The following is a 23,810-nucleotide window of genomic DNA, read 5'->3' as shown; positions in this document are numbered from 1 at the left end:
ATACTGCAGAAAAGGAGAATCCCTTTATTTTGTTAGCCTGTCCAGCTTCTTACTACTTTACAGTTGATGATAAAACGTATTCTCCAGAGAATTTTATCACTAAAAACCTCTACTTTGCTAATTTGTTTTCACTTGCAATACAAAAAACCATAAATGCTATTCACATTTCCCAATTTTTTAGGTGGAGTGGATTCCTACTTTGTGCCATTGCAATGTTTCTTGTGATATTCCCAATGTTTACTTTTCCAAAAAAGCTTCCTCCTCGGCACAAGAAAAAGAAAAAGAAAAAATTTTCTGCTGATGTTGCTAGTGATGATGACGTTATGAAAGAGAAATCAAACAATAATGAACAAGTGGACAAAAAAGTTTCTTCTATAGGATTTGGAAAGAATGTCAAAGGTAAAGTATATTTTTAAAATATCCATGTGCATGATACTTTAGGTCAGTGCTACTCAAACTGTTGCCTACCAATTTTTTGTGACTGATCTGTGGTAAGATAAATACTGAAACTGAGAGTAAAAGTTGAGAAACTTATTTAGAAATTTGACAGAATAATTTTATGTCTGTTGAATCTGGTAAAAAAGGTTTATTTTTGTATGTTTAAAAATTTCTCATTTTCTAATCTTTAATGAATTTTGTAAGATATCGACACGAGTGATTGGAAATACTAATAAAAAGTGTCCCTTCATCACAGATAGTTTGAGAAGCACTGATTTAGATCATAAAGATACAGATGTTTATATATTTCATTTACTATAAGTAACTAGAGATGCCTACTTCTAAAAATACATGTTGCTTTGTATAATTGATGGTTTGTTTCAGGGAAACAGTGGATTTGATAGTGTGTCCCAGTGCTTAATACAAGTGTAAAACCTACCTCTGGAAAGGGGTCTTATTCAACTGTGGCTCTGGTGAATTTGAGTAAGTGGCTGGTAGAAAAAGTTGGCTAACAGATGAGCCTCTCAAACCCATTGTAAAAACATCCAGAAAGTTTCAGTGATGTACTTGCCTATTTTTTCATTTCTATTTCTCTTAAAAACAATGCTTTTATTAGAGCTGGATAAAGCAGTATAAAACCTAAACAATTTAAATTACTCTTAACCAGTCTTTGTTTAGTGTCCAGTATGATGTCTTTGAGTGACAATTAGTTCCTTTAATCCAAGAAACCTGTAATGCTACATTCCTATTAGTTTCAGCTCTATTTCCCAATTTTCCTGTATCAATTTTGATTAAATTATGAATTGTAGTGATCAATGTCAATGATCAATATCAATATATAAAGTGCTTACATCAGTCAAGGTTGTTTTAGGTAACATTCACCTGGGTACCTTATAATCTCCCTTTGACAGTATACACAATAAAGCCAAAAAGGAAACTTTCAAACCTAGAATATATTACTCATTTATTGTACATCGTCCTGACAGCCTGAGGACATGAATGGTCAGATTGCATCACTACTAAAAACCACATTTGCTTTAAAGAAAGTGAAGTGACGGTTCATTGAAAATGTTTATGCACAGTTAGTTTTAGATTTGGCTTGCCCTCCCTCCAGTTATTTTGTGATACTGTGTACTTTGGGAACCACTCAAATTACTCCTTGTGCTCTATTAGCGTTAAGGATTACAAGGATGCTATTTTAGCTTGAGCTCTTACTGTGCAAGCCAACCGATTGTTTTTCATAGATGTATTATGGACCATTCTGGCTAGAACCAAAGGAGAGATTATTTTTACAACACAGTTGAGAGCAAGATTGATGTTAAAGAATTTTAAAACAGAGGAATAGATGAACAGTCTTACTTGATGGAGTATATAAAGTATACTCAAGGAGAGAAATAGATGTAGGTAAGATAAAATTGTATATTTTATAGCTTAGGAGTAGATGACATAATTGTGAAATATATGATCTATTGGATAGTAGGGAAAAGGGGGAGAGATGAGTGAAATCAAGCCTCACCAGTACCTACAACTGCTGATGGGGATGGCATTTATTCCTTCTGAGGATGCACTGTAGCCAGGCGGTTGGTGCATCCACATCTCCAGGACCTTCCTGTTTCCTGGGTGGAGACCTGCCGACTTTCGGTGCCTGCATCTTTTGCCTGAGGTTTTCTCCAAAGCCTTGGAAGACTGTTTGGCTGAGGCAGACCTCAAAAGCCAAGGAATCAGACCCCCTGGCCTCCCAGCCACCCCAGCAATCTTGACCAAGGTTGATAAATGCCCAACTCCCTCACCTGTTGGGTGTGGCAATTTCGAGGTTGTTTATGGTTCCTTTGTGGACTTGCCTCTCTTCCCAGGAGTCACATGCACCCCACTGTCTCGCATTTCTCACACATCCCAAGCAAATTACTTGAACTTGAGTCCTTGTCTCAGCATCTGCTTCTAGGGTAAGACTTAGTTAGGGTCAAAAGTGATAAATGTCATTGCAGAATTTATTTGCTCGTGGTTTGAGGCTGGGAAAAAGCCAGAATCAAGGTGTCATGAAGGGGATGCTTTCTTCCTGAAGACTGTGGCGTTCTGGAACTGGCTACTGGTGATCTTTGGTCCTTAGCTTGTCACATGGCAAGGCACATGGTGGCATTTCCTGGTCTCTCCCTTGTCTTCCAGGTTCTCTTCGTGTTCAGCTTCTTGTGGCTTTATCTGAATTTCATTCCACTTACAAAGGATCCAGTAATAGGATCCAGAGCCATCCTGATTGGGCTGGGCCACACCTTAGCTGAAGGAGCGTCATCAAAAGGTCCTACTCAAAATAGTTCCTACCCGCAGAAACGGATTAGATTTGAGAACATGTTTTTCTGGGGTACACACACAGCTTCAAACTACCACACATACTATGTATTTTACTTATTTATTGTCTCTCCATTGGGGAAGTAAGCTCTAGGAAGGCAGGATGTTTTTTGTCCATTATGTTCCCTGCTGTATTTCCATCACTTTGATAGGTACTTAAATATTTAATGAAGGAAGAATAGAATGACAGGAGGGGAGAAAGAGGTGACATCTCTAGAATGTCACAACTGATATAGGAAAGATGGGGAGGGAGGCACCCAAAATGATTTTGGCTTTCAACCTCAGATAACCTCAGGAACTAGTTGAGAGGGGCAGGAGGAATAAAGTCTGAACTTGAGTTGCCCAAGGACATCCAGGACTGTTGCATGTAGCCCTTTGTGTTAGGTATTTTAAAGTGGTGTGGGAAATGTTGGGGCCAATCCTTGACTCAGCAAAGTGGGATCACCAAAAGCAGCATACCTGGGCTACGCCATCTTAGCCTTCTGGCCTATGGTTTCTGCTGAATTGCACTTTATGCTAACAGCTTTTATTGAAATCTTTCACTTGGATTCCCTATACTTGGCATAGCAGGGTTGTTCAGTGCCCTTACTATAAAGCCCCTCAAAAGACATTTCTTTACAACCATGATTCTTGAACTCAGTCTACATTAGCCTCAGCTGGCCAGCTTGTACAGCTCAGTGTACTGGCCCCAGCTCCAATCTCTGACTCAGTAGTGGGGCCTGAGAATTTGCATTTTTAAAGATTCCCAGGAAATATTGATGCTCTTGGTCTAAGAACCATACTTTGAGAACTGCTGCTTTAAAACATAATTAGGAAAAGCTTTGCTTTCTGTGAAGGAAGTATAATGTTTCTGATCACAATGACTCTACAGCTTTTTGCTTTAGTGGCCAGGAAACTCTGAGGCAAATTTGAAGTCCAGTAAGGGTCTTATGGCCATATTTAATTCTTTTCCTGGTTTTGAGGTCCCGTTCTATATTTTTTTCTATTTTTATTCTTTGTTTTCATTTCTGTTTTCCCTTTATTTTTATGGTATGTATGTTCTTGTGGTAAGTCTAACCTTGAGATATCGACATAGAGCTTATGAGGTAAAAAGTAAATGGTGACCGACCTGACAAAGAATCCCTAAAAAAGGAAACATTTTCTTTATACTCAGTGCAAATACTCATCAGAGTAGAATCTATTTAGAAAGATATATAAAAATACTCAGTGCTAGATTTAAACAAGCTCAAAATAGTATTTTGGCCAGTAACTGCTGAAGATGTATTTGGGGCCCTGAAGGCTGCCGTTTTGGTCCGTTTGTAGGTAAATGGCTCAGGGCTGGATGTGGTATGGAGGTGACTGTGCTGCACAAGGGTCACTTAGTTCCTTCAGCTCGTTTCCAGACAAGCAGGGAGTGCCACTCGTCACTGTGTTCTGGAGGGGAAGGAAGAATTGGAAATATTCCGTGGGGACTTTCTGTTGGGAACCCATGGGGTCATCTGTTTCAAAGAAAATGAAGAAAGAATGGGGCCCTTAGGTCCTGTGTTGGCCGTATTACACATGAAGAGCAACTTTGGTTTTGCTTTTACAGAAAGACCTGGCTAAAAATAGTTTGATGCTCCTGGGTAAGAAGCATTGAAAAGTTGTACCTGCTGTCTGCTCATGAACATACACACAGGGTGGTGCCAGACTTACAGGCCACAGCAAAACACACAGGGCGTGTTTGCTGATATCCTTTAAAAGACAGATTTTTTTTTCTTCAGATTATAAAAGTCATACATGCTCATAACAGAAAATTTAGAAAATGCGGGAAAAAAATACGTAGAAGAAATTAAAAGCCGCTTCTAGTTCCACTCCCAAATATAAATACTTAAACATTTATTGCAGTTGAATTTACATATAAGAAAAATAAACTGAAGGGACTGTTGAAATTTATATTAAATGTTTTTGTGTTTTTTGTTTTTGTTTTTTTTCCACAAGAGTAGATATTATATCCTAAAATACCTGGGTCAAAAAAGTTATTAAAAATATCAAGAGGGGCAATATGTTTGTTTGGTACTTAATGGTTATAATTTATGCTTGGGCGTACATTTAAGTTTCTAGGTAATAAAATTTAGTCAACTGCTTAATAATAATACATCTATTTTGAATAATAATAAAACAGCACTCTTCATCCCATCCACAGTTTAAAAAAAAGAAAGGTCAGAAGAACAAAATTGAAAGCTTACACTTACTTTTAGAAGGCTCTTTAAAGAAAGTAGCAGAGAAAATCCAATGTGGAAGCAGAAAGTCAGTAGTTAAAAAGAAACACACAAAGTACACATAATAGGGAAGGAATTTCTTGCAACCAGAAAAAAAAATCAGAAAATAAATGGAAGGTTAAAAAAATATGCAAAAACTTACTAGCACACAGAATTTATTCATTATTATGACTCTGAATCTTGAAGAAAATGTCAAAATATGCTGTGGATTCTCTGCCAGTACCAGTAAACCCATCAAAATATTAAAGCTGGGTTGTTTAAAGAGGCAACTGCTTATTTACCTAAGAAATTCAGGCATATAGAATGCTATATAGAATGTCTCTTTTCCAAATATGTTGGATAAATGAAATATTGTTTTTCCTTGTTGGGCATTTAAATTTTCCTTTAATGGACTTGTTAGTATAATCTTATCTAAATCCATTAAGGATTCTTTTTCTTTAAAGAGCTATACTTTGAAAAGTATCATATCTATTGGGCCTTTCACAGTTTTCTACGTTTTCATTAAGTCCACCCTTAATCGTACGACTCGTCTTTTCTTAATCCCTAACCTGCTTCCCAAGGAAATTATGCATTTTTGGATTTGACATTATTTCTCAAAAGTATGTGGACATTGTTTTACTATCAGTTATTGCTGTGATGTCATAGAGAATGTTGATAAATAAATGCATTCTGAGTGTATGTTTTGAGGATCTACTCTTGGGGCTAGATGCAAGCTAGGAGCTGGAGATATGGAGATACCCTGAGGCCCTGCCTTGTAGCATGCACAGGCTCCTGGGGGACAGGCAGGTAATCACACCTGTGTGTAGGGACATGAGCCAGGTGAGCCCAGAGGAGAAGGACCCAGAGGGGAGGACCTGTGGACAGCATCACTTAGGAGGCGACGTTAATTCTGATATTTGAGTTTGACATTTCCCAGAGTCAGGTGAGGGGTAAACTGTAAATAGCACAGAGAAGAAAGGTCATGGTCAGGTGTGAGTTCACGATTAGGCAATGGCAGGACGTCAGACTGGCCAGGTTGACAGGAGCCCGACGCCACAGGGCTTTGCTGGTGAGGTGGAGCTCCTGTCAGGGGCTTTCTTCTTTTTCACTTGGTCAGTCCGACAGTTTGTTTGCACCTCCTTTTCAATGACGTTATTAAAAGAGAAAAGTTAGTTTTGGTCAGTTTAGATTGAAAACAACAACCCAAAGGCATGAGAGAGGCACCTTCAGGTTGTTAAGGACCAGAGTCTGCTCAAGCCACCCCAGATGGAGGAGGCCCGAAGGAGGGTTCCAGAGGACAGCGGGAGCCCCGGCCGCCAGCCCCTGGCAGCACTGGCAGGTGTTCACTGCCGCCCAGGCACTCAGCCACTGTGCACGCTCAGCTGCAGCTCTTCGGCTAGGAGCTTGGTTCTTTTTCCTTATTATTGTCTCGCCACTCAGGTCTTCTTCATACTCACCAACTAGTTCTCCGTCTGTACATTTTAAACTCACTAAGAGAAACGGACTAAAGGGGTTGCTGGGTCTCTGTCCAGATAGGGCACCCCCGGCGTCTTCCGGTTGCCGGGCTGCTGCAGATGGGCTGTCGAGTCCAGCCTCCTTTCCCGGCCGGCCTGTTGGCTCGTGTCGGCACGGCACATCACGCGAGGAAACCCCAGCCCTGCAGTGTGGGCACGAGGAGCCACAGAAGAGGGGCTTTCGGTGCAGCAGGCCTACCGAGACCCTCCCCAGGATGGGATACATTTCTTGCCAAACAAAATCTACTCCCAAGAAGGTCTTCCCTCTGCTCACCTGAAAAGACCAACTGGGCCTTTCAGGTTCTATGAAACGGAGGCTCGTTTAATATTTTACTCTTCCAAACAAAAGTCGTGATCTAATGGGTACTTTTAGATTTATCCTATGAACGAGCATAAAACATACATCCATGCTGGAGCTTGTTTTCCTGATGGTCAGAAAATTCCAAACACATCAATACCTGCCAGCTTATGTTATGTCATATGCAATGAAGTTTGTAGAATAAGTTTTGTTCTCTTCACTCACTGAGACAGGTTCAGTCTCTTAACGTGGCATAAAAGACAGTGCCTTATCTGCTTCCACAAGAATCGAGTCATAGCATATATCTCATATTTTCTGAAACGTTAGCTAAGGGTTTGCACGGTCATTGGGAGATACCACATCAAGTTCGCCGCAGTGTAGCCCTGTTGTGTTTGGAGTGCGATATTACACCTGGTCAGGAGCACATGATGGACGCTGGGCCACTGACATTGCTCTTTAATTTATTTTTTATGTTAGAGAAGTTGTAGGTTTACAGAAAAATCATGCAAAAAGTACACAGTTCCCATATACCCACCCCCAGAGTTTTTCCTATTATTAACCTCCTTATTAGCCTGGTATATTTGTTACAATTTTGATAAACAATTTAATTATAATTATACTGGGGACTATAGCCCATAGTTTATATCCAGGTTCACTATTTATGTTATACAGTCCTATGTTGTTTTTAAAATTTTATTCTAGTGACATATAGACAACCTAAAATTTCCCCTTTTAACCACATTCAAATATTTAATCCAGTGGTGTACATTACATTCACAATGTTGTGCTATCATCACTACCATCCATTACCAAATTTTTCCGTCACCCCAAACAGAAACTCTGTCTGAATTAAGCATTAATCCCCCACTTCCTACCCCTACTCCAGCCCTTGGTAACCTGTATTCTAGTTTCTGACTCTGTAGATTTGCTTATTCTAATTATTTCATATTAGTGTTCATACAATATTTGTCTGTTTGACCAGCACTGCTCTTGATGAGCATCTGGGAAAGAGCATGTGATATGCCAATGAGATTAACACTTATTTTTTTTTGTAATTCAGTTTTATTGAGATATATTCATATACCATACAGTCATCCAGTGCTGTACAATCAGCTGTTCACAGTACTGTCATATAGTTGTGCATTCATCACCCCAATCTATTTTTTGAACATTTTCCTTATACCAGAAAAAGTAAAAATAAGAATAAAAAGTAAAAGGAAAGAACACCCAAATCACCCCCCCCCACACACACACCCTATTTTTCATTTAGTTGTTGTCCCCATTTTTCTACTCATCCATCCATATACTGGATAAAGGGAGTGTGATCCACAAGGTTTTCACAATCACACTGTCCCCCCCCTTGTAATCTAAATTGTTGTACAGTTGTCTTCAAGAGTCAAGGCTACTGCGTTGAAGTTTGATAGTTTCAGGTATTTACTTCTAGCTATTCCAATACCTCAATATTTATTTCAAAAGTGATTTCTAAGTATAGTTCATCTTACATAACATTCTCTTAAATTTTGGTGCTTTGTATTGAATTTTAGTCCTGTTTTACTACTGTTTAAGACATTTCCTGGTTTTAGTATCAGCTTGACCTTACAATGGAATTTGTAAGATTTCTTAGCATTAAATGATAAAAAAAAAAAAAAAAGGTAACCACTGTCCATCATCTCTCTTTCATCCGGCTTTTTACTGCATCTTTGATTTTACGACCAAAAAGAGTATCGAGAATATATTCCTCAGCTTAAAAATCAGGCATTTTGCCTGCAGGGTATAGATTTAACGTTTTCTTTACTGACTCAATGTTGTAAACTTTGTGGTTTTGAGATAATTTGGAATTTCCATAACAGTTGCAGAGCCGCACACGGAGCTCCTATGCACCCTTCACCCCGAATCCCCAATTAACATTTTTGAGCCATTTGAGAATAAGTTGCAGACGTGATGTTCTGCTGCCCCCCTGCTACTTCCGTGTGTGCCCTAAGAACAGGGACACTTTGCTAGATGACCACAGGAAAGCCATCAAAATCAGGAAATGAACGTTGATCCAGTGTCACCTTGTAAACCACAGATGCCGTTTAAATTTTGCCTGTTCTCCCAGTAATTCTCTTGATGGGTCCAAGCCCCCATCCAGGATCGCCTGTTACATTTAGGTGTTGTACCTTTTAGTCTCCTTCAATCTGGATCAGCTCCCCGTTGTTCTTTGTCTTTCATGACCATGATATTTTTGAAAAGTACAAGCCAGTAATTTTGTAGAATGTCCTTCAGTTTGGATTTAATGATTTTTTTTTTTTTAAATAATGTATGCACTTTTGCAGGCACTGCAGAAATGATGCATTGTAGCAGGGAGCACATAATGTTGATTTGTTCTGTTACCAGTTGGGTAGACTTTTGTCACTTGGATAACGTGGTATCTGCCAAGATTCTCCACTCTGAAGTTAATAAGTATATTGTAATTGTTAAAAGTAGTTAATAAGCATTTTATAGGGAAATACTTTAAGTCTATGTACAGTTCTTGTTACTCATTAAACATCACTTAGCAGTTTTAGCACCCATTGGTGATACTTGCCTGAATCAGTTATTACTATAATGGCTGCCCGGTGGTGCTTTTCTAATCCCATCGTTCATTCTGTATGCAGTAGATGGCATTCTACTTTAAGTAGAGCTTTCCTTTTTCTCCCATTTATGTATTTATTCACGTATTTATTTATAACAATATGGACTACTAGAATCTTATTTTACTTAAAAGGTTATAGTCTGTTACTATCATTATTTGGTGCTCAGATTGTCTCAGATTTGGCCATAAGGCATCCTTCAGGGTGGCATCTGGTCCTTTTGACATGTCCCTATCATTCTTTGAGGGCTTATTTACTTTCTTGTTCAAAAAGATTTTCCAGGCTCATCTTGTATTTTCTCTGCCCCAGCTCTGAAGTTAGTCATTTCTCCAAGGATCTCTGGTTCCTTTTAATGGAAAATGACATTTAGAAGCCAAGATTCGGGTGCTAGGTGGGCTCATTGCTACCCGGGTGTCATTACTTCTAGATCCTCTCAGCAGATAGAGCTAGAAAATATGTCTGTCTGTCTGTCTGTCATTTCTCTATCATCTATCTTTCTACCATGTATCTGTATCACACCAGTACCTCCAGTTCCAATCCAATATCTAGTCTTCTCCCTTTCTATATTTGTAATCCCCTCTCTGGCAGTTAGAAAACTGACTCCCATTATCCTCATATGTGCTTAGTTATTTGCTCACTCCCCCTGTGTGTGAACTAACTCCTGGCCCCACCAGTCAAAGGCACAACCCCGATACCGCATCCTCCCCCCAGCTCCTGTAGGACATGTAGGCTAAGGCTCAGCCCCAGTGAAGGGGAAGGAGCAAGAAAGAAGGAAGCCAACCTGAAATTGTCTTAAGTCCAAACTTTGCTAAACTCTTCTTAAATAATAGCAGGATGTGTTGCTTTGTTTTTTCAATGAAAGAGAAGCAAGAACCAACACATGTATTTTTAGTTACCTTTGAAATTTTATACCAAGTGGGTATAAAAGAAAAACCAGTTTGATAGTACCTAATATCTCTTAAAATATCCATGTGATACATATGTTGTCCTCTTGGATTAAACAAATATCAATTTTATTTTTTCCCAGATGTTTTAGATTGGACACATTGGCTTTCAAGACACCAGATAAACTTAATTTGAATCTTTAACTATTGATAGGTAATCTTAACTTCCCAATTTTAAAATTCTGTATATGAAATCTTGATTTGTAGTCTCCACAAGAGAAGATGGGGTCATTTCATGAAGTACCTTGATTAGTTTTTTGTTGGATGTGTTATCCATGTTAAAAAATCTAGTATGTATCTCAATTTTTCTTTTAAAATAATTTTCTTTAAAAAAATTAAGATAGAATATTAAAGTTAATTTAAAATTTAAAAATGATAGGTAATAGTCTTTACTTCCTACTATTTAATTTTGGGTAGACAGAAGGCTCTGAAATTATAGCTTACAAAAAGGTTGTTGGTTAATATTTTTTAAATGCCTTTCCTGAGTTGACTATACATGTCAAAATTAACACATCTTACCTCACAAATGTGAGTTAATTCACCTTATAAAAATGCAGAAAATACAAAAGTAGATACACAAGAATCTCCTTTATTTCTCTTTTCCAATTTTTGTCCTGTCCACAGAGTTTAAACCCTTAACGGTTGGGTGTTATATATATATATTGAGAAGCATCTATTTTGACTGTATATAAATACATAGTATGGGGTTGTTTGATTTTTCTTAAATATGATTTTATGTATGATTTATTACAAATCAATTTATATATGATATAGATAGGAAGCATTATACATATATATGTAATTCTGCACTTGCTTTATTCATTAACAATGTTTCTTGGAATTCTTTCTATGCCAGCACATAAAGCATTTCCTCATTGTTAACTACAGTGTAGTATTACATTATATGACCATACCATAATTTATTTAAACTATTTCTCATTAATGGAATTTAGGTACCCCCCCCAAATTTCTTATTATAAACAATGATACAATGAAAATACTTGCACATAAATCTTGAAGCACGTGTCTGTCAGGGTCTGTGAAATAAATACCTGTACTCAAGGATGAGATTTTTACTCTAAATTCCCAAGGCTGTTGGTTCTCTCATCTCTGAGACATAACCGGGCAGGTACTGATCTGGCAGCCTCTGTGACTGTCCTTCCCTGTTGGAAAGAACTTCTCTTTGTTCCTCCATCTGAAGTAGCCGGGGAAGTGTCTGACCTGGCTGGCGTCATCCCTTGTGTTCTTTTCAGCTGTGATTATTTAATATTTCCTAATGAGGCTGGAAGATCAGATGCCCAACCTGATGCATCAGTTGGTCTGCTGTGGCTCCTGCAACCCTGGCTGGGGACAGGTGAACTCAGAAGTGCTTTTTCTCTGGGAAGTGGTAGTTGGGCAAAGTGGAGATTGTCATGTAGGGCTGTGCTGCAGGTACTCTATTTAGTAGACTCTGGAGTCTTAACAGAATAACATTTGTTTTAATCAATGAGAAGATGCAAATAATTTTTTGAGAGAGGAGTCATCCCTTGGGTACTGCTTGTAAGGATATTTGTGTGTCGGTGTATTTTTTTTTAGATACTGTGTCTAATTTCTTTAATCCTAGTTGAGAATGAAAAAAAAATCTATTTTCTGTTTAATAAAGGGGATAATTTCTAATCAGTCATCAGATTTTTCTGCTTTTATTCTCTTGTGGCAAATATGCTGAATGGCTATTTCCAGTTCATTTCAAGAACAATTCAATTTTATTTCATTTTCCATCCATTGTTTTTAACATTCATTTGTCATTTTTGTCATTTTGTAGACCTACCAAGAGCAGCTGTCAGGATCTTAAGCAACATGACATTCCTTTTTGTGAGTTTGTCATACACAGCTGAGAGTGCCATTGTAACTGCTTTCATTACCTTCATCCCCAAGTTCATCGAGTCCCAGTTTGGTATCCCTGCTTCCAATGCCAGCATCTACACTGGTAAGGCCCTGCCTTTAGAGCTGCTTGAAAACATGACCATTTTTTGACCACTGCACTGAAATGGAATGAGTGAAGAGAATATTAAAGCTAACATCAAAGTAGTAAATAAGTTGTCCCCCAGATTTTAGGAGAAGGGAGATCTGGAATGTTTTCTCTTTGATTCTGATTGTAATATTGTGTGACATTTTGACCAACGGTGTTTAGGAAAGGGGGAACTTTGCATAATTAGGTTTTTTATGGTTGTCAGTTAAAAAAAAAAAAAAAAGAAAAAGGCAATGACATTCAAATTTAAATCTGAATAGACCTTTTCATGGGTCGGCATTAAAAAGTCATAAAATATTAAATTTAAGAAGAAGGAGATAATCTGAAATATAGATGGGTTCCATGGCACCAGGACTTCCCCTTCGTAAATGTGAACATATTTTAATTGAGTTAATGGAGATGTTCAGAGTTAGAAACGAAATTTCTGAATTTTATTTTAGATTATGTTTTGTGTCTGGGCAAACTGATACATGTTTTAGGAGACATTGATACATGTCCCCATAGTACTTGGGGCTCAGATCTCCTTTTATAGTAAAGTTGGATGACTAGAAATGTGGAAACATGAATTTTCATATATTGGGAGACTTTTAAGTATATAATCTAGATTTTTCCTTAGTGGTTTTAATGATGGTTGAATGACTGTATCTTCCTAAAGGCCCAATTTATTAAAAAGTATATTTAAACAGTTAAGTGAAAAATTACACTAACCTTCAGAAGATTCAGGCTCACACTTTCTCCTTCAAACCATTAAGTTTGAATTACCTGCCATTTAACAGGCAAATTAGATCTTTATAAGAAAGAGAAGTTGACATGAAATATTTGGGTAACAGCTTTGTTCCTACTTCATTTTTGCACGTAAAATGAGGTATATAATTGGTTTATGAGTCCATGGTAGCAAACATTTTTGTAAAGGATATGCTGCTGTGGACCCCTGTAAGTGCAATAGAAAAATATGCTTTTTTCTCTCTTGGATTACAAAAATATGTGTTTTTCTTATATTAACATAGGTGAAATTTCCTGGTTATTTTACAGTTTGGTTGTAGGGAAATCTGAACCTCTTATATCTCGTTTAATGCACATGCTAACACCTCTGTTGAGCAGTGATTCTTGGACTGACAGCTACTTGAACCAAGGGTTGTCTTGTGGCTGGATTTGATGCCGCAAGATATCTGTTACATGTAGAGTGGTCTCAAGCATTTCCAAAATTATGTTGCAACAGTAGAAGGTGTTACTGGAAAGAAGGTTCATAGACAAATAAGTTTGGGACTTGTTGAGTTAAACAATGCCTTAAAGAGTTCTTAACTGCAGGACTTTTAATAACCCTTGTTATGCCATTGTGCACTGAGGAGCTCCCAAAGGAAGATTCCGAGTACAGTCTTCCCACATTTATTTGATCCCAAAACCCAGTTCTTCTAGAGGTATCTTTCTTATGAACAGTGTTCCTTAGGACACACTTCGGGAAACATGGCAAGTCCACTCCATGTGCCTCTCTCTGTTCCAGGCAGACTAGGGAGCAGAACTGTCTAGATCCTCCCATTTCTCTCCAGATGAGCCATTTCGATGCCCAGGTTCCTAGGGCAGTGTAATTCCAGTGCCTAGTTGGGTGGGAAGTGGTGCATATTGAGTGCATGTTGACCAAGCCCATCTCTCAATTCCTAGTAGAGGCAAAAGCTAGATAAACAACTCTTTGTCGTAAAGGGTTCAGCTGGACCTGGGGTATTTGGCTATAGATTTCCACAGCTGTGTAATTGGGGCAGTAGTCACAGAGTGTGACCCACTTGGTGAGGGATGTGGGAGTGAATGTGGCGAGTTAAGGCTAACTCAGTGCTCCAACCTCAAGATTAAGGAAACAGTATCACAAAGTACCAGTTACCTTCTGGTTTTGTCATCAGCAGCCTTTTTTTTTTTTTTCATCATTGCCAATGCAATTTAGACAATGTTTGATAGTCTACTATGTTCTCATAAATGTCTTTCTATCCCAGCTCATACACTTATCCCTTCTTTCACAAGAGAGATAGCAAGTAAAAGTCAGGATATCCTTATTGATTGAGAGTACAGGTGGCCATCCACTTGTCTTATTACAATAAACAGGGGTGATAATTCTTTTTCGAACTCTCCCTGGCTTTTTTGAATTTTTATCAATTTAATCTTTATTTGCTGAGCAGAGTTTTTTTTTTTCCAGGAGTTACTTAATTTGAGATATTTTGTTCTCCGCAGCCCTTTCTGTGCATATAGAATGAAATGGAGATTTAAGAAATTTATTTTGAAACAGAATTAAAAATAACTTTAATATTTAATCTGATAAAGTCTTCAAGTTAAAGTTCTTTTTTTTTTTTTCATTTTTCCAAATTATTTGGACAAATACCTTTGCCCTCCATAACCTTTTGCTCTTGTGTGTTGTATGGAGTTTCACCTGTACCATTCACTTAGGAACGGACAGCTCTTCACTCATTCACTCACATAGTCATTCAACACGACTCTGCATAAGGTGCTGTTCTGGTGCTTTCTCTGTGAGGGGGGAATATAAAGAATCAGTCCGGGACTTCAGGTTGCTTCCAGAGCAAAGAGGAGAGAAAACCTGACAAAATAAGTATAAAAAGAGTTATTTAAATAAATTAATAGATGATTTGGGTTGCAGAGATTGTTTGGCTGCTGGGTGAAGTGCTGGAGTTGAGTTTCGTAGAGGAAATGGATTTCAACCAGGCTTTTAAGGAAAAGTTGAACTTGCCCATTTGGAGGTTGTAGGAAAGGCATTTAATCTTTTGGAGCACCAGCTTGAGCAAAGGTGAAGCAGCAGGCAGCCTTGTTCTGGCTAAAAAGAACAGTCCGTTCTCTAGGGCAGAGACAGAAAGGGGTCCGCAGGCAAGCAGTGGGTGGGGATTGGTGCTTTCTGCTCGGGGGCTTTAGTACCACGTGGGTTGTAGCATCATCTCTTTGGAAGGCCCCGTGGTCTATGCAGAAGTGGGTCTGTGCTTGTGTCCCACCCTTCCTGTGGACCCATTCGGGACCACACTGATTGCTTGAAATGGAAGATGATGAAGTTGACGTTTTGGAAAAGCCTGAAACGATGGGAAAATCCCTGAAGGTGGAGTTGGACAACACGGGCTTGAGTCCCACTGCTGCTGTTTAGTAACTGCTTGACTTTGGGCCAGTCACTGAACTTCCTAAACATCAGGCAAAACTGAAGTTTGTCTATAAAACGAGGCCAGCAGCTCCCCTGCCTCTCTCGACGTCAGTGTTGTTAAGATCAAATGAAGACGTGAATAAGTGATTTGTTCTGAAGCTTTCCAAACAACAAAATTAAATGTATAACATAAACTAATCACATATTCTAGGAAAGAAATTGTTTGTATGATGATAACTCCTTGTATTTGAAGTTGTGCTGCTTGAATGGATTTGGGAATAGAGCTCTGTAATAATAGTGGTGATAAAAACAATAAAACAACTGCTGACATTTATTGAGTGTACAGTATGCTCTAAGCATTTTTATATGTATAAAACCATTTAATCCATAACAACTAGTGCCTGTGTGGTAGGTATTATTGGTTATGCCCATTTTTCAGAGAGGAAGCAAAGTCTAGAGAAGTTAAAGTGACTTGAAGACATGCAGATAATAATTGGTAGAGGGGATGCTGTAGTTTTGAGCTCCTTGGAGAATATATATGTTGATACATGATTTTTATTGAACTATTATAATAGGTATATGCTGTTGTCATCATTTCCATTCAGTTTTTTACCATTTCCAGACATACAGTATTCTGACTATTTTAAGATACTACTTCAGCCACTCTGCGGCAGCCTTTGGAGTCGAGCCACACTTAGGAACATTAGTTTTCAGAGTAACTTGGTCTTTGAGCATCACTTTTGCTTGCCCAGGATGCTGTCCTGTGGTGTGCAAAATTATAAAGACTTAGGTGTTCGTTTGCCTTTAAAAAGGGAATAGGCTTGGAAAATTCTATTTAGTTTTTCACGGTAGAATAAAAAAGACACTTAGTTCTGTGGTAAGGGGATTAGGTGGGTGTGTGATCTTTGAAAAAAATTACTGCAATTTTTATTATGTAATTAACCAAATATTTGCCGTCTTCGATCACTGATTTGAGATTTTGTTGATGAGATTCAAAGCATTGCCACTGAACTATATTAGTAGCCTTTGGGGATTACCACTTCTTTAGAAGCAAGAGGGATGTGATGTGTTTTGATTTGTTTCATTCTTCTGAGGACATTAACACCTGCTAATTTAAATTAAATTAACTTAATTACCCTATAATTTTATGAGTAGTTTTAAAATCCATTTTTTGCCACTTTTATAAATTATGTAACTAGATTTTCTTTTTAACATTGAGGTTAGAATTTCAAATACAAATAGAGTATATTAGGTATGAATATACTTTAGCTTCACTTGCCCATTTCTATACAAAATGACCCTCAAACATGGTGCATTCCGAAAGAGAAGACAGACCAGCATCTGTGACAGCTGCTAGAATCTGCTCACTTACTTTACTTTAAACAATCTTGAGGTGAATAGAAATTATTGATGGAATCTGAATAACAAAATAGGCTGTCTTTTGGTGGAGACAGGTATTTATCACACTGAATTAAATTTGCATTTTTTCAGCGCTAATAAGGACTTGTGTAGGTTACAATGGACAGTAAGTCAGGATACTCAGCTTCTCTTTATTTTTTCGTTAATCACTTAATTTAACTACTTAAGCACTACCATGGGGCAGGTTCATAGCCAGAGCAGTGACAATGGCAATTAAACAGGGTTAATTACCAAAGAAGACAGGACCTTAAATGACAGTGCTTCCCCATCTACATTTATGGCAGGAAAGATTCTCTGTGGTTCTGGTGCTAAAGTGGAGCTATGTGTGGCAGCTCCCTATGAGGAGAGCCTCAAGTGGAGTCCTGGCTGGACTTCTAAATTTTTTAATATTTTAAAATATTTTTTACATTGTTGTGTTTTTTATATTTTGCTGGTCACATAGGTTCCTGTTATGTAACCAGCCTCAGAAGTAAAGCTCTCTGGGGGTCTCATCAGTATTAGGTACAACAGAGGGGACCAGGTGCAAACTATCGTGCTCACTTTTATCAATAAATGATCCTGACAAGTTGGTATATATCTTCCCGAAATTCCTTGGACTTTTGATTACAAAGCAGCACAATCCATCAGGGCTTCCCGCCTTGCCCTGGTCAGCCACCCAGGCACACGTCCTTAATTCAGCAGCTCGGCTCCGGCTGATGCAGGCCTGCTGAAATCACCCCTCAGAGCTGCCCCCGAGTTACAGTGGACAGAAGGTGGACTTGTTTTTGCCCTTATGCCACTAACCCACTGTGTGACTTTCGGCTTATCCGTTTTTCTTTCTAGGTCTCCGTTTTCTAATCTAGAAAACAAAGACTTTGACTGGAATGAATTTTATGATTTCTTCCTGTCCTAGCATCTTAGATTAGTTAATTTTCTCCAGACCACATATACCAGATAAACATTTATTCTCACATTCCCATGGAGTCTGTTGTTTTCTTACAAGGAGACTAGTTGATAACCGATTTGCCGCTGTGGCATTTGTAGTCACGTGGCATCCCTGCAAACTCTGACCATGACCAGCGTAAACATTATCTGTGTTTCTTTGCTGTGGGCAGCCCGACGTGGTGCTCGGACTTCTCTTTGAATCCCAGACCTGTCGCTTAACCAGATGCATGCTTTCAGCCAACTCATTCACCCACCCTGAGCCTCGTTTCTCATTTGTAAAATGTGAGTGCTCACACCCTAGGACTACTGCAAAAGATTAAATGAGATGATGTATCTTAAAGCATTTGGCATATGATAAGATGCTCAATAAAAGTTAGTTTTTCCCATTTTTCCCTTTTGCATGTTAAATTTAAATCCCCTTTAGAAAGTGTAGTTAGGTGTTCTGTTTTAAAACAAACTTTGTACTGGTTTAAGTTGGAGGAGTAACTGGAAGGCATTTTGTTAAACACCACCTGCAAAAGAGGAATAACATACTCAAATGGAATTGTAAGAAGGGGCTATATTAGTTTTCGTCGAAGGAGTATAGTAGCAGAAACCTGGGGAGGAGCCAGCAAGGAGGTATTGAGGAGGGGTGTTGATATTCTTAGTGGTGTCATGAATATTTTCCCTCTCTCTCTTGAATTTCTCTAAATCGGTTTGCCCAATGACCAGCTTCCTGTTTGTCTGCTCTCCCAAATGACCATTATCGCTTTTGTGTTTCTTTCTCTTTATGTACCAATAGTCAGAGTAGAAATTTATACTCTAGCACTTTCCAGTAGTGGCCAATATGGTTTTTAAAATGTTATTTCGAACTCATGGCTTTTAATATTTGACGTGTTTGAATCCATCGTGGTGGTTGTTCTTTGTGATGCTCCTGCCGTCCCATCGCTGGCCCCTGGGAGCCCCTACAGGTTAGCTCCTGCGCCCCTGGGCACTGCCTCGGTGGTCTTGGCGGGTCCCTTACTTTCTGGCATGACAAATGATGCCATGCTTTTCAGAACATTTCCTGCTCCAGCCCTGGAATCAATCAGTTCTCCAAGGAGCTCTGGTTCTGATACTGCCTGACCCTGAGCTCCAGAGCAGAAACACTTCTCCCAGCATGAAGGTGATTTATTGAAAGTGCACCTGCCAGGAACTGGAGGAACCTTCCCCAAAGCAGTTCACGATAGGGATGCGAGTTAGGGTTTTCACAGGTAGGGGAAGGGGGTTAGGGGTCAATAACTAAGTAACGTCCACATGGTTCTTTCTTGTCAGGGATGACATTGGGTCTTTGTGAGGAATTTCATGAGCAATTTCTCAATCCTGTGTTGTCTCAAGCATGTCTTGTCCAAGCTTCAGTGATTAGATTTAGTTATTGATGTGCAAGCTCTACGTGCAGGGTCTCCGTGACTCTTTTCTTTGCTGAGCGTCAGGAATGTCATACTTTTGTCTTTTGAGGAGGGAGTCGTGGATTCACTGGGCCACAGGGTGTTCTTGATGCTATTTTGTCATCTTATTCCTATAAGCAGAACTGAAAATGTCTGGTTAGTATCTTGGGAACTAAGTACAAAGAGTAGACTGCTAAGCTCAGCCAGGGTAAGTTTATTTTCTGGCTAACCGTTCCTTTTTTTTTTTTTTAATCATCATTTTATTGAGATATATTCACATACCACGCAGTCATACGAAACAAATTGTACTTTCGATTGTTTACAGTACCATTACATAGTTGTACATTCATCACCTAAATCAATCCCTGACACCTTCATTAGCACACACACAAAAATAACAAGAATAATAATTAGAGTGAAAAAGAGCAATTGAAGTAAAAAAGAACACTGGGTACCTTTGTCTGTTTGTTTCCTTCCCCTACTTTTCTACACATCCATCCATAAACTAGACAAAGTGGAGTTTGGTCCTTATGGCTTTCCCAATCCCATTGTCACCCCTCATAAGCTACATTTTTATACAACTGTCTTCGAGATTCATGGGTTCTGGGTTGTACTTTGATAGTTTCAGGTATCCACCACCAGCTACCCCAATTCTTTAGAACCTAAAAAGGGTTGTCTAAAGTGTGCATAAGAGTGCCCACCAGAGTGACCTCTCGGCTCCTTTTGGATTCTCTCTGCCACTGAAGCTTATTTCATTTCCTTTCACATCCCCCTTTTGGTCAAGAAGATGTTCTCCGTCCCACGATGCCGGGTGTACATTCCTCCCCGGGAGTCATATTCCACGTTGCCAGGGAGATTCACTTCCCTGGGTGTCTGATCCCACGTAGGGGGGAGGGCAGTGATTTCACCTTTCAAGTTGGCTTAGCCAGAGAGAGAGGGCCACATCTGAGCAACAAAGAGGCATTCAGGAGGAGACTCTTAGGCACAAATATAGGGAGGCCTAGCCTCTCCTTTGCAGCAACCGTCTTCCCAAGGGTAAAACTTATGGTAGAGGGCTCAACCCATCAAACCACCAGTCCCCTATGTCTGTGGCCATGTTAGCAACCATGGAGATGGGGTAGGCGAATACCCCTGCATTCTCCACAGGCTCCTCAAGGGAGCATTACATCTTTTTTTTTTTTCCTTGTTTTTCTTTTTTTTTTTTTTTTTAACTTTCCCTTCTTTTTTAAATCAACTGTATGAAAAAAAAAGTTAAAAAGAAAACAAACATACAATAAAAGAACATTTCAAAGAGACCATAACAAGGGAGTAAGAAAAAGACAACTAACCTAAGATAACTGCTTAACTTCCAACATGTTCCTACTTTACCCCAAGAAAGTTACATAATATAGCAACATTTCTGTGAACTTGTTCCTACTATATCCATCAGAAATTAACAGACCATAGTCATTTCTGGGCATCCCCAGAACGTTAAATAGCTTATCTGTTCTTCTTGGATTATTGTTTCCCCTTCCTTAATTGCTCTCTACTGCTAGTTCCCCTACATTCTACATTATAAACCATTTGTTTTACATTTTTCAAAGTTCACATTAGTGGTAGCATATAATATTTCTCTTTTTGTGCCTGGCTTATTTCACTCAGCATTATGTCTTCAAGGTTCATCCATGTTGTCATATGTTTCACCAGATCGTTCCTTCTTACTGCCGCGTAGTATTCCATCGTGTGTATATACCACATTTTATTTATCCACTCATCTGTTGAAGGACATTTGGGTTGTTTCCATCTCTTGGCAATTGTGAATAATGCTGCTATGAACATTGGCGTGCAGATATCTGTTCGTGTCACTGCTTTCCGATCTTCCGGGTATATACCGAGAAGTGCAATCGCTGGATCGAATGGTAGCTCTATATCTAGTTTTCTAAGGAACTGCCAGACTGACTTCCAGAGTGGCTGAACCATTATACAGTCCCACCAACAATGAATAAGAGTTCCAATTTCTCCACATCCCCTCCAGCATTTGTAGTTTCCTGTTTGTTTAATGGCAGCCATTCTAACCGGTGTTAGATGGTATCTCATTGTGGTCTTAATTTGCATCTCTCTAATAGCTAGTGAAGCTGAACATTTTTTCATGTGTTTCTTGGCCATCTGTATTTCCTCTTCAGAGAACTGTCTTTTCATATCTTTTGCCCATTTTACAATTGGGCTGTCTGTACTATTGTCATTGAGTTGTAGGATTTCTTTGTATATGCAAGATATCAGTCTTTTGTCAGATACATGGTTTCCAAAAATTTTTTCCCATTGAGTTGGCTGCCTCTTTACCTTTTTGAGAAATTCCTTTGAGGTGCAGAAACTTCTAAGCTTGAGGAGTTCCCATTTATCTATTTTCTCTTTTGTTGCTTGTGCTTTGGGTGTAAAGTCTAGGAAGTGGCCGCCTAATACAAGGTCTTGAAGATGTTTTCCTACATTATCTTCTAGGAGTTTTATGGTACTTTCTTTTATATTGAGATCTTTCATCCATTTTGAGTTAATTTTTGTGTAGGGGGTGAGGTAGGGGTCCTCTTTCATTCTTTTGGATATGGATATCCAACTCTCCCAGCCCCGTTTGTTGAGAAGACCATTATGGCTCAGTTCAGTGACTTTGGGGGCCTTATCAAAGATCAGTCGGCCATAGATCTGAGGGTCTATCTCTGAATTCTCAATTCGATTCCATTGATCTATATGTCTATCTTTGTGCCAGTACCATGCTGTTTTGGCAACTGTGGCTTTATAATAAGCTTCAAAGTCAGGGAGTGTAAGTCCTCCCACTTCGTTTTTCTTTTTTAGAGTGTCTTTAGCAATTCGAGGCATCTTCCCTTTCCAAATAAATTTGATCACTAGCTTTTCCAAGTCTGCAAAGTAGGTTGTTGGAATTTTGATTGGGATTGCATTGAATCTGTAGATGAGTTTGGGTAGAATTGACATCTTAATGACATTTAGCCTTCCTATCCATGAACATGGAATATTTTTCCATCTTTTAAGGTCCCCTTCTATTTCTTTTAGTAGAGTTATGTAGTTTTCTTTGTATAGGTCTTTTACATCTTTGGTTAAGTTGATTCCTAGGTACTTGATTTTTTTAGTTGCTATTGAAAATGGTATCTTTTTCTTGAGTGTCTCTTCAGTTTGTTCATTTCTAGCATATAGAAACATTACTGACTTATGTGCATTAATCTTGTATCCCGCTACTTTGCTAAATTTGTTTATTAGCTCTAGTAGCTGTATCGTCGATTTCTCAGGGTTTTCTAGATATAAGATCATATCATCTGCAAACAATGACAGTTTTACTTCTTCTTTTCCAATTTGGATGCCTTTTATTTCTTTGTCTTGCCGGATTGCCCTGGCTAGCACTTCCAGCACAATGTTGAATAACAGTGGTGACAGCGGGCATCCTTGTCTTGTTCCTGATCTTAGAGGGAAGGCTTTCAGTCTCTCACCATTGAATATTATGCTGGCTGTGGGTTTTTCATATATGCTCTTTATCATGTTGAGGAAGTTTCCTTCAATTCCTACCTTTTGAAGTGTTTTTATCAAAAACAGATGTTGGATTTTGTCAAATGCTTTTTCAGCATCTATTGAGATGATCAATTGATTTTTCCCTTTCGAGTTTTTAATGTGCTGTAATACATTGATTGTTTTTCTTATGTTGAACCATCCTTGCATGCCTGGAATGAACCCCACTTGGTCATGGTGTATGATTTTTTTAATGTGTCTTTGGATTCGATTTGCAAGTATTTTGTTGAGGATTTTTGCATCTGTATTCATTAGGGAGATTGGCCGGTAGTTTTCCTTTTTTGTAGCATCTTTGCCTGGTTTTGGTATTAGATTGATGTTACCTTCATAAAATGAGTTAGGTAGTGTTCCATTTTCTTCAATGTTTTGAAAGAGTTTGAGTAAGATTGGTGTCAGTTCTTTCTGGAAAATTTGGTAGAATTCCCCTGTGAAGCCATCTGACCCTGGGCATTTATTTGTGGGAAGATTTTTGATGACTGATTGGATCTCTTTGCTTGTGATGGGTTGGTTGAGGTCTTCTATTTCTTCTCTGGTCAGTCTAGGTTGTTCATATGTTTCCAGGAAATTGTCCATTTCTTCTACATTATCCAGTTTGTTGCCATACAGTTGTTCATAATATCCTCTTATGATTTTTTTAATTTCTTCAGGATCTGCAGTTATGTCACCTTTTTCATTCATTATTTTGTTTATATGGGTCTTCTCTCTTTTTGATTTTGTCAGTCTAGCTAGGGGCTTGTCAATCTTGTTGATCTTCTCAAAGAACCAACTTTTGGTGTTATTTATCCTCTCTATTGTTTTTTTGTTCTCTATGTCATTTATTTCTGCTTTAATCCTTGTTATTTCTTTTCTTGTACTTGGTTTAGGATTGGTTTGCTGTTCATTTTCTAGCTTCTTCAGTTGATCCATTAGTTCTTTGATTTTGGCTCTTTCTTCCTTTTTAATATATGTGTTTAGTGCTATAAATTTCCCCCTTAGCACTTCTTTTGCTGCATCCCATAGGTTTTGGTATGTTGTG

The 23,810-nt window shown here is 38.6% G+C and overlaps 1 protein-coding gene across 2 annotated transcripts in view; it reads left to right on the top strand.

Moving 5' to 3' along the window:
• The window catches only part of SLCO5A1 (solute carrier organic anion transporter family member 5A1), a 178,799-nt gene that overhangs the window by 84,528 nt on the left and 70,461 nt on the right, over nt 1-23,810 (top strand). The window contains exons 3-4 of one of the 2 annotated variants that reach the window (XM_037803250.1): nt 182-399; nt 12,170-12,334. In XM_037803250.1, the coding sequence (XP_037659178.1) occupies nt 182-399; nt 12,170-12,334 (383 nt within the window). The remainder of the gene's footprint in view (nt 1-181; nt 400-12,169; nt 12,335-23,810) is intronic. The other variant, XM_037803251.1, reaches the window with a different exon arrangement.

This window comes from Choloepus didactylus, chromosome 14 (assembly GCF_015220235.1).
Source record: "Choloepus didactylus isolate mChoDid1 chromosome 14, mChoDid1.pri, whole genome shotgun sequence".
Classification (NCBI taxonomy): Eukaryota; Metazoa; Chordata; class Mammalia; order Pilosa; family Megalonychidae; genus Choloepus; species Choloepus didactylus.
This window is presented reverse-complemented; position numbering and strand designations above follow the sequence as displayed.